An 11,622-nucleotide genomic window follows, 5' to 3' on the forward strand; every position below is an offset into this window, starting at 1 on the left:
TATTGATTGGTAACTTTGCCTACGAAAGAACTAAATTATTTCCCTTGAGTATGAACATATATTTATTAGAAAAATAATAATACATAAATTAGGTTGTTTATCATTGCTAATTGTGAGTGAGATTCATTAATTAGATAATGGCATCACTCTAAAAAGGAAGAAAGAGAGACCCATTATTTTTATTTTATATCCTTTTTGGTAATTTTCTCTCAACTTCAACCAAATCAAATGCTCATTGTAAACAATACATGTTAATAGAATTTACCAACACTCGAACATATTATTCAATTATTACTTAGAAATTTATTAAAATAGCGATTTTTTTCCAGCAATACAATTTCAAACAGTTATGACAGTTGAGTACAACTGATACTTATTCTCTTACGAGTTGTCTCACAATTTCAGATGTTTAGCTCCAACCCGAACTCCTTTCCTATAAGAAGTGACAATTTTGAGACCTCTACAGTAAGAAATCCCAAGCTATCGAAGCTTTCCTTTACAACTAAGTTTCCATTCAAGTTCGTTCCATTTGTAGTTTCTAGTTCATATCTCTTCAATCTCTTACCCTTCCTTAATCCTATAAAAATCACTTTATCTATGATCCACTTTTGGCTTAAAGCAAAACCTCCATTCACAACTTGTGATTTAACTGATACTTTATTCCCTATTATTCCACCATAAAATCTCACTAAACTCCAATTCCCATCCGCTCCTCCCATCTCAACTTCCTCTCCATCATCCAAGAAAACTTCTCCACTGCTATTTCCACCATTGCTGACAACCACCAAGAGTTGGAATGCAGTCTTCCGAGCTGCTTGTGTTGTCATGGCCTCTCCTTGCATAGCCAGAATATTACCTTCCCGAACATGCACATTTATATGATCGGGTGGTGCATCAAGCTTGATATACTTTCCTGATTTAACACTCAACGAATGGGAGTAGTTAAAGAGGTCAAACCAGTTTCCTGCAGGGAAGTATGCATCAACTGAAACAGCTCCTGACTTCAATACTGGTGAGACCATTACTGCTTTACCAATCAGAAATTGTGTACTGATTTTGTAAGTGTTGATATCTTGAGGGAAAGAGAAAAAAAGGGGTCGTGCAATGGGGGTTCCTCTTTGGTGTGCTTCATACATTAATGTGTAAAAGTAGGGGAGAAGCCGATAGCGAAGCCCAAGCACCTTCCTAGCTATTGCAGCAACTGAATCCCAAAGGTAGAGTTCTTGACGAATAGTATACTTCTCAGAGTGATCTCTTGCAAAGGGATAAAAAGCCCCTAGCTGCATTTGGAAAAAGTACAGAAATTAGGTGCATAAATATATTCAATCAAATAATAAGAACGATTTTTCTTTTTCTATTAATAGCACTCAGACTTCTATGCCTAATCACTTTGTCTCTCGTAGCATTTGCAAAGATATTCAATATATTTCTACAAAATGATATTAAAAAACCAGAAAGATAAACATGCATAGAGAGAGAGAGAGAGAGAGAGAGAGAGAGAGAGAGAGAAAGAGAGAGGGAGAGAGAGTTAACCACCAATGTTATACAAACTTTGGAAGCATCAATTCTTATAAAATAACAAACAAACAATAAAATTAAAACAGCTATAATACATTTTGGCTTCTCCTCAAAATTAAACAAACAATCAATTTGGTTCCTAACTCCCCCCATAGTTAATTTATATCATATTATCATTAAAGCTTTGGATTATTGTCAATATAGTCCTTCAGCCTAACACTATTCACTAAATGCCATTAAGTGTCACATGAATACATAAGAACTCAAAATCATATCAATTTGGTGAAAAGTTATGAGCAAAAAAGGGTAAATAAAATTGTAATATTGTGAGAAAAAATCATGTAAATTTTTTGATTTTCAAGAGAGCAGAGGAATTCATCTTCTTCATCATCATCCTCATCTGCTTCATAGGGAAGTGCATTGGGATCCTCAGATTCGGGCAACATGATATTCCAGAAAGGACACACCAAGATCAGGTGCTCATCCCTCAGCCACCAACCATCAACCTCACTCACATACAACCTTACTATCCAAACTGTCCTACAAAGATATGTTTCACAATTCAGTACCCACCAACAGTTAGATCAATAAATATTGCATGACCATAATGAAAAGATCCACAGCTAGTATTCAGAGTTGCTTCATCCCAATTGAGTATGAATAGAAGAGGCGCCATAGTAAGTCCAACACCCTCACCACTCAAGTCAAGGCCTACTTTGACCACAGAAAAAGAACAGCACCAACCCCTTCCTCCTCCACTACGTCTGTCATGCAAGTGCCCTCTAACCCTTCTCCACTACCTTTGCTAATGACAGGTGAATGTTGAGAGTTGTGCACTTGATATGGGTGTATACAGATCATATGACACTTAATGGCACTTAATTAACAGAGCTGAACAGTAGGACTAGATTCACAACAATTTAAATTTGTAGGGATCAAAATTACTCAAATTAGAACTATATGGTTCAAAGAGCAACAAGTCTAAAGTTAGTAGGAACAAAATATATTTTACTTAATAAAGAAAGCAGAAGCTGGGGAGGGTTGGGGGGGGGGGGGGGGAATGTTTCACATAATCAACATAATCAGGTCATACACTCCCTTTATCTACTACAAGTCTACAAAACAGTAAAATATCATATCGAAAGCTAAGTAAAAGCTCGAGAGAAAAAAAAAAGTACAATATCAACTAATCATTTTGATATCTATCAATTTTTACCTGAATCCAACGCCCACAAAGTTCTTCTGTTGTATTTCTTGAAAACCCACATATATCTGCTCCAACCATTGGGATGCCAAAAAGTCCAAAATTCAAAATTCCTGGAATTGAATATGCCAAATCATTCCATGTAGCAGCATTGTCACCAGTCCAGTGTGCCGTGTACTTGCCAGAGGTTACAAAAGTTGACCTGGCGAGTATAAATGGCCTTTTACCAGTCACATTGATTAGGGCTGCATTAGTGGATTTGGACTCTAGGAGTCCATATAGGTTGTGGGCATTATACTCCGTAATGTTACCCCAGTGTAAGCATGTTGCAGGGACAGTACTATTATTAATGGGCTGCAAAACTCCAGCATTGTTAATTTTGTAGGGAGGGTCATCAAGAGTAGAATTTGGAGTAGGAGGAGAAGTTATAAAGTTAGAAATCTCATTCATGTCAAGCCAAAGACCATCAAAGGGAAGAATATCTTGAAATCTTTTTATCTCACCACCCCAAAACACTTCACTAACTGGATTTAAAAAATCAGGGAAGTAGACTAGGCCAGGCCAAACTTGACCCAAGTAAGGGACACCATCACGTTTTATGAAGACATCAGCTTGCATTCCCCTAATGTAGGTTCCATATGTCTTATTCACACTGATACCTGTAAAATAACACATTTTTACATCAAATAAGAGAGCGAGAATAGTTACAGATGAAGAAAACAACTGCACCTCAAGTAAAGCATACCAGGATCCAAGATGAGCACATATTTCTGACCATTTTGATGAATAGTGTCAACAAATTTTTGCATTTTGTCCAACGGGAAGTTTATGGGATCAAGGGTAAAATCCTTATAGCCATCCATGTAATCAATATCTGTCCACATAACTTCAAGAGGTATACCAGCTTTTGCATAGCCAGCAACCACGCCTTCAAGGTCAGCCACATTCTTGTAACCATATCGACACTGATGAAATCCTTTACATAAAGTTAACAATAACGACTCAGGTTAGCATTTCTTATAAAGTACATCATGATAAAAACATTGCAGGTCAAATCCTAATTTGGAGTGAGGATTATATTGGAATACAGTTGAGGCTGAATATAAGGGAATGCCTTAAAAGTATCTTTAGAAAAGAACAACTCATTACAGCAATTATTTTTTTCAATTGGTCCATCAAAAATTCTTCATTCAAATTCATATAACATCTTCTAATGTCACACTTTTCTTTATAAGAAGTCTGTAACCCACTATGTTCCCAATAGAATTACATATGGCATCTTTCTATGAAGGTGATTATTACTGGTAGTATTCATTAAACTTCAAATTGGTCAGGATTTGCATTGCTCTATGTGATGGCCCAACATATATTTTCTTGTTCTAGAAATTCTTCTTCATTCTAAGGAAGTAGTAGTTCTAATTTCAGAATGAAGTGTCACACTTGTCAGTTTTGAGTCTTTTGACCATGTCTTTCAAAATCAATTTTACTATAATTGAAAAGAAAAAAAATCTTAAAAGAAGTCAAAAGGTAATCAAAAAGTAAAGGGTTAGAACAACTTGAAAATGAGATTTGTGACCTTGATGCTAACTTGAAAGTTAACTTTAATTACCTAGATCTAGATGGTGAGGTTTATGATAGGTGTCATTCATCTACTTTTTACAGTCACAAAACAAGACGTTCAAGTGAACCACTACCTAACTTCAGATTTGACTTTGAGAATTATATTAATGCAATATCCAAGAAAGCGGTGTAGAAATTGAGAATAGAAGTAGAGTCACATCTGGATCCTTATCATATGATATGGATCACTAATACAATACTAAATGTAGATAAATTGTGCCTTCACATTTGAAAGAAGCAAGCTTAAAGAAACATTTACGGATGATGTACTGTCTCTTAAGCTTTGTCACTTTTATGTTTTGGGTCACATATGGATATGGGATCATGATGCACACCTTGCCAGGCATGCTACTCCTTTGTTGATTGCAAAAAGAAGTTCATTATCACATATGCTAAACACATCTAATGTTGAAGTGTGTCAAATGACATTCTTAGTCTAGCTCTTAACTCGATGGAATTGAGTTGTTTTGGAGTCATAAGTGATGGCACTATAGATTGCATGTATAATTTACCAATATTTAGAAATAAAATATAATGTTAAAGAAAGTATTACATATGACATGATATATGAAGGTGATGTTGAAAATTCATAATTCCAATCATTAGAATCACAAATTAAGATTCTCTAGAGTTTTCAAAGTATCTCCACTGTAGAGTTCTTAATATGTTTATGCATTCATTCTTAAAACAATTTATTAGATTTGAGTCATTTGACCATACATCAATATTAAAAAGAATGTTGACTATTACAATCCAATCCACTCATCTCAAACTAAATTGATAAGATTTTAAGAACTCTATCGCGGAGTTATCTAATAAGAACTTCAGTTGTGAAGGCTAAGTTTGTAAATGTTACCTTGTAAATTTTGCAACATCTTCAGCATTTTTCTATTACCAACATATGAAAACTGAAAAGGCAAACAAGACAAGACTAGAGAAGAGAAAAGTTACCGAAGGACCAATAAGGCATAGGCGTAGGGCGGCCGATGAGTTCCGTATACTGATCCATCACCAACTCCGGCAACGGCCCAGCAAAAAAGTACAAGTCAATGACCCCACCAATCACCTTATACGTAATCCTATCACCACTGTATATCACATCCATCCCATTACTATTCAGCAGCAAAACACCATGACTTTGAATGGCCGATGATGATGATGTTGATCTAGCGTCCATGTAAAACGGGTGCGACCCATAAAGATTGACATCAAGATTAGCACTGCCGATATCGGCGTTCCACAAAGTGAGCGTCTGAGTGTCATTGGGAACAAGCTTAAAGGACCCCTTGGTGTGCTCGCCAAGGCCATAGAGTGAGGACTTGGTTTTGGGGAGCGAGGAAGAGAGCTCGATGTACTGGTTTTTGAAGATGAAGGGAGTGGAGGCGGTGTCGAAGATGGTGTCGTTTGTGGATTTGCGGGTGATGGAGAAGGTGAAGGGAGTGGTGGAGTGGAGAGTGAGGGTGAGGTCGGAGTTGGGGTCGGAGAGGGAGTAGGCGGTGGTGGAATGGGAATGGGAATGGGAATGGGGTGGAGATGACGGAGTTTCGGGGAGAGAGCGGTGCAGTGGGGAGTGGGTTTGGCGGGGGATGATGTCTTGTGGGATCTCCCATCTGCGGTGGTCGGAGTCTGTTATTTGAATTCTCAGCCGATCCTTGGTTTCAAAGCTGTGGACAGACAGCTACCGATCAGCCAAAATTATTGTGTTAATTATCAGGCTGTGCCCAAAAAAGAAAAACCCGCCTGACCCGAACTGACGCCACCTAAATTGTGCCAATCCATTAAGTGAGGTGTGGGCTGGTTAGACAACTAAATTTAGTGCTACACCCGTCCACTTATATTATATTCATGAAATCGACTTGAGTTTAGTATTTTTGGGTTTAGATTCGTTGAAATTTTGAACACGTGTCAAATAATAGATACACTTTACGGGACATTAAGTTAAAATCAACTGTAAATATAATTTTAGTTATAATTATAAAATAATTTTACAATTATAATTGAAACCATATTTTGATAATCAAAACATAATTTTCAATTCGATTGTGTATATGACAATGAATAACTTAGTATGCAAACAATAATTAGCGATTTTTTTTTTTTAAAGCTTTCCATTTTAATTACATAAAGCTACTTTTAAATTACAAAGTTTTTTTTTTTTTTTGTCCATAAAGGTTCAACCATCAAATAATAATTTATTGTCTAATGACTTGACCGGCCTGTTGAACCGAGAACTGGACACTAATCCAATCATGTTGCCATTAATAACTGGAAATGAAGGGAAAAAAGCAACTTTAACTGAAAACCACCAATTCGATCACTTAAATCGAGACCTGTTCCCGTGTAACCAATTTTGGAAAGGTCAGGCAAAGTTCCTGTGCACAAGACAAAACAAAGCATAAAAGTAGAACAACAGATACACCATTGAACCATTTTTTCCAAACAAAATGCAAGACTTTTTTTTTTTTATATATATACAAGGTAAAATTTCTACTCTAACTTAATTTAAGTATATATATATATATGTGTGTGTGTGAAGCTCCCTCATAGAGACTTGAATCTCGATCCTTATCCCCGCACCCCACAAGCATTTATATTTGTGGAGTGACCACCACATCAAAAGTGCGTAGTAGTACAAAATATAAGACTTGATCTATGTTAAAGAGGATGAAGTAGTCTCTGGAAATGGAAGAGCCCATGTATGCACCAGCAACATTTTTTTATTTATATATTTTTACTTTTTTTTTTATAGAAGACATAAATTTTATTCTAATCTCATTTAAGTTTATAAGTATGTAAAACTTTTTCCTGAAAACTTGAATTTTAGTTTTTGTCCCACATACTTCAAAGCATTTATACATGTAGAATGACCATTACGCCAAGGGTAGGCAGTGTAGCAACACTTCTTACCTGATTTGGCTTTTGTGACTTTAATAGATAGGTGGAAGATGCTCTAATAAACGGTGAAAATGTAATCTGGAAGTAGCCACAGTGGCACTAAAGTGTGGCTTTTTCTTTTTTCTTTTTTTTCATGAACAAAAGTGTGGCTTTTTAGTCATAAATCAAACCCTAGCAATATCAGATGATATAATTCTCACCGTTCAATCCTTAAATGATACACCTGTCAATATGCCTCCTTATTTAAAAAACTCTTAGACGCGTGATGCATTAGTAGATCCCAATAATAAAGTAATGACATCAAGTTGCAGAGTTTACCAAAAAAAATATCAACTTGCAGATGCTACAATATTCTGTGATAAGATAGTCTAATCGTGCAGGAGAATTATCATTATACGTAAATTACTTTTAATATTTAAATAATGTTTAATAGACAAGTTGTGCGTAAAATTATCAGCATTATTAAAATTATGAAAACTTGTTAACTTTTTCAAAGTTAAATATACACATAACTTTTTTTTGAGAATGATAAATATAAACATAACTAATTGGCAACAATTTATATTTTTATAACTTAAAAATTATTAATTAAATTTTGTAGTATAACTTTAGCATTTTTCATAATTCAAACATTTATTTTTTAAGCAGTTGAAAAGTTGAAATTCAATAATCACATTCAACAATCACATCAGTTTATAAGTTTTAAGTAATATAGTTTGTAATATTTTTAGCATTTCATAAATACTATAAATTTTATTTTATAGAGCTTACAAATTGATGTGTCATTAGTTGAAAAAAAAAATCAATCATACATTTATTTGGTGGGCTTGGTGTTTAAATTCCATCAATTATATTCATTAGCACATCAATTTAAGCTTTATGTACTAAAATTTGTGGTAGTTTCCAAAATTTTCTTTTAAATATAGGGTTTAAATGATCAAAATAATAAATTTTGTGTAAAATTGACTTATAAGACCATAAGTGGAGTATATTATATTTCTCAAGTAGTATACCTAACTATTTAGTAAAAAATGAGATGCTATACCTAACTTTTTAGTAAAAACATGAGCTACTACACCTAACTATTGCTTTTCAAATTATAAATATTAGATAAAATTACTGCGCACCTTTTGCGTAATAATTATTTCACTCTCTAATAAAGAGCTTCACACACATAATCTAAGATAAAATTTAAAAAAAAAATTATAAATATTAGAAGTCATCATTTATGATATATATATATACCTCGTCCTCCACTATTTACTTGAGTGTTTTCATCCACTAGTTATTTGACTATTTATTGTATATGACTAACACTTGAGTCTTTCTCGGGATGTAAAAAAAAAACCTATTTTTCATCTTTAAACATCACTTTATTTATTTTACTAACTCATTTTATAATTCATCCTACGTCTCAGTTTTTATTTTTACACACAACTCAATAGCTCTCTTTTACTCTTCAGATACAACTACAAGATTAATTTTTTTTCTTCTTCTTTACAATCTATGAACAGTAAAGTTGCATATATACAACTGCAGATTTTTTGAAATTTATAAACTTAAATGGAGTGGGTTTTGGGTGTCTTGAATTATAAAATAGTAATGGGAGAGTATTTAAACCCCAATGCTACGGCTCTGAAAATAAGAGTTCAGAATTTTCGTGTAGGAGAATTATCGTTATTGAGTTTCACATGCTTACATGGCTCCCCAGCATTGGTAACTCCCAAAAAAGTCAACAGTGATAATAGGAATATGAATATGAATATGATGAGCAGATTTTTGGAGACAATTCACAGAGAGCAATAGCATATAAGCAAGCATACCTGGCAATGAAGTTGAGATTCTGAATGTCAGGCCCAAAACTGGAGGAGCTGTTAATGAGGCCAAGATATGCGGTCAATGATTTGCCGGAGGGATCAATAAACACGGATCGAATTTTGTATCCATGCCCAACTGGGACTGCATCTTTTTCTTCTAATCTGCCGTTTGAGCGGGGCAAGTAACAAACCAAGATACAGAAGAAGAAGAAAAGTAGAGTGGGGTTTTGTTGTTGATGATGTTGAGGATAAGATAAAGCTATTGCTTTATTTTTTTTCTTCATTGTTCCTATTTTCTATAATGAGAGAAATGATTCACTTGGGCCCTGGAGCCTTTTGCAATTTGTAGTTTTATATTGGATGTACTCTGACCTTCTAAGCCAAAGCTGACAAACAAGTTGTCGCTTTTTTATATTGATTAATTAACAGTGAAATACCATGATAATGACATCAATAATTTTATAAACAATTTAAAGTATAATTAAATATTATAAATTTTAAAAAGGATATTAAAAAAAATTTAAGTTATAAAAAAAATAAAATAAATTTTAAAATTTTTTAAAAAGTTATCAAAAATAATTATAACATTAGAAAATATAGAATTTTATTTCATGAATGGTTTTGATTAATACAATTGGATTTTACAATTTTTAATATCTGTATTCCACCCAAATAAAACATTTTCTTAAAACAAAACAATAACATAAATTTATAAAACTAATGATATATGAGTTAAAAAGTCTTTTTCCACTGCCATTTTTCTCTCTTTGTCATGTCATTTATGAAATCTTTATGAAAAATTTTGGTACCTTTAGATTTGTTGATTGGTTGGGAGAGGGGAGAGAAAACTAGAGCGGTTCAAATATTTTCTTTCCAAGACAACCAAATTACAATCTCTCCAAAATGGAGAAAAAATAGGAGAAAAAACTTGTGGGCATATAAAAATACTGTTTGGTCCTTGCTTCTTGGTGCTTATTTGTTTGTTGTTTGTTGTTTTGTTTTTGGATAAATTCCACCAGCATACCCTAAGGTTTGGGCAAATACCAACTAGGATCAAGACATTTCAAAATTGACCAATTTAATCCTTAACCAGGTTACCATCTGTTAATTTCTCTCTCTTCTCACTGTGACTCTCACCTCTTACATTCCCCTTCACTCCTCTCTTTAGTCATCCTAATCTCTCTAACCTCAGGTCAGCCACAACTACGGCCACAACTAACTAACAACCCAATTTTACCCACCTAAATCCTTAAACAAAAACTCAAATCCAAAAAACCCATAGCAAACCCACCACCACATCACAACCCACCACCAACCCCACTATAAATCCACCCTATATCATAATCCACTACCACTACCATTGCCACCAAAAACTTCCGCCAAATAAAACCCAACCAAACCCAACACAACAAAACCTAAATCCAAAAAATCCATAACAAATCCACCACCACCCCCTCTACAAATCCACCCTAGATCGAAATCCACCATTTGGCCATAAACCCAGCCAAACCTATAGTAACTGAACCCAAATCCTCTAATAAAACCCAAATCTAAAAAACCCATAACAAATCAACCCACAACATCGGAACCCACAACCACTCCATTGCAAATCCACCTTAGATTGGAACTGCCCACCACTGTTGGCCACAAAACCCAAATAAAAACTCCAAAACCCACAACATACCCACCGCTGTTGTTACTTGAGAGCACACCTCTGCTGTTGCCTAAGAGAAGAAAGAGATAATGAAAGGGTGAGTCATAGAGAAGGGTCGATGGGCTTGGAGAGAGAGAGAGAGAGACATTTGAGAAAGAAAAGGAAAACTGAGTAATGGAGGGTAACGAGGATAGGGTTTAAATTGTCTTTAAGGACCAAATTAGTCAATTTTGAAATGTAATTGACCTAATTGGTATTTGCCCAAACCTTAGGGTATGCTACTGGAATCTACCTTTTTTTTTTTTTTGGCTCCTTCTACTTTCTTTATTCACTTCCGACTTCTTTCCTTTTTCTTTTATTTTTTGTTGTTTTAGTCAGCTATTGCTTTCCTTTCTGCGAATCTTTTTTTTTTCTTCTCTTCATTTCTTCACTTCTAATAACTTCGAACTCTTTTTCATTTCTTTTTTTTTACTCACTTCTGCCTTCTGCTTGCTCTCTTGTTTTTGTTTTTCTTTTTTAATATGGATGCCTCTTTTTTTTTTTTTTAATTGAATTGAATTGAAGAAAATTTTTAATTTTTTGGGATATGGTTGTATATTTGATAGTCAAACTTTTTTTTTTATTATTCTTCATTGAATTGTTTTTTTTATTGACATTGTTATCTGGAAATTTTTATAATAAAGTGTGTGTTAATTTTATATACATTTTAAAAAAATTAATGTTAGCTAAAAAAAATGTAATAGTGATATAAGTGTAAATATATACAAACTCGATTTTCTACTCCCATTTTTCTTCTCAACCAAACAAAAAAGTTTTCTATCTTTTCACTTTTATACTCCCAACCAAACACAAATGGGAGAAATTAAACTCTTTTCTATATATCCTCCCAACCAAAAAGATAAACCATCTATACT

The 11,622-nt window shown here is 34.0% G+C and overlaps 1 protein-coding gene across 1 annotated transcript; it reads right to left on the bottom strand.

The window, feature by feature from the left end:
* Nucleotides 1–255: 255 nt before the first annotated feature.
* LOC142636179 (alpha-glucosidase-like) lies at nt 256–9,382 on the bottom strand. Its single transcript, XM_075810298.1, has 5 exons — nt 9,061–9,382; nt 5,294–6,006; nt 3,468–3,698; nt 2,735–3,381; nt 256–1,280 (listed from the first exon to the last, which is right to left on the bottom strand). Exons 1-5 carry the CDS (start codon nt 9,336–9,338, stop codon nt 402–404), a joined length of 2,748 nt encoding a protein of 915 aa, XP_075666413.1. The 5' UTR covers nt 9,339–9,382; the 3' UTR covers nt 256–401.
* Between the last annotated feature and the right edge of the window lie 2,240 nt (nt 9,383–11,622).

Source organism: Castanea sativa, chromosome 5, assembly GCF_040712315.1.
Source record: "Castanea sativa cultivar Marrone di Chiusa Pesio chromosome 5, ASM4071231v1".
Taxonomy (NCBI): domain Eukaryota; kingdom Viridiplantae; phylum Streptophyta; class Magnoliopsida; order Fagales; family Fagaceae; genus Castanea; species Castanea sativa.

Excerpts from the sequence above, each read along its gene's own strand:
- LOC142636179 (XM_075810298.1), bottom strand. The coding sequence starts at position 9,338 with ATGAAGAAAAAAAATAAAGCAATAGCTTTATCTTATCCTCAACATCAT. Across the intron at positions 6,007-9,060 it reads AATCTCAACTTCATTGCCAG|CTTTGAAACCAAGGATCGGC; the intron begins GTATGCTTGCTT and ends GTCTGTCCACAG. Across the intron at positions 3,382-3,467 it reads TGTGCTCATCTTGGATCCTG|GTATCAGTGTGAATAAGACA; the intron begins GTATGCTTTACT and ends GTTATTTTACAG.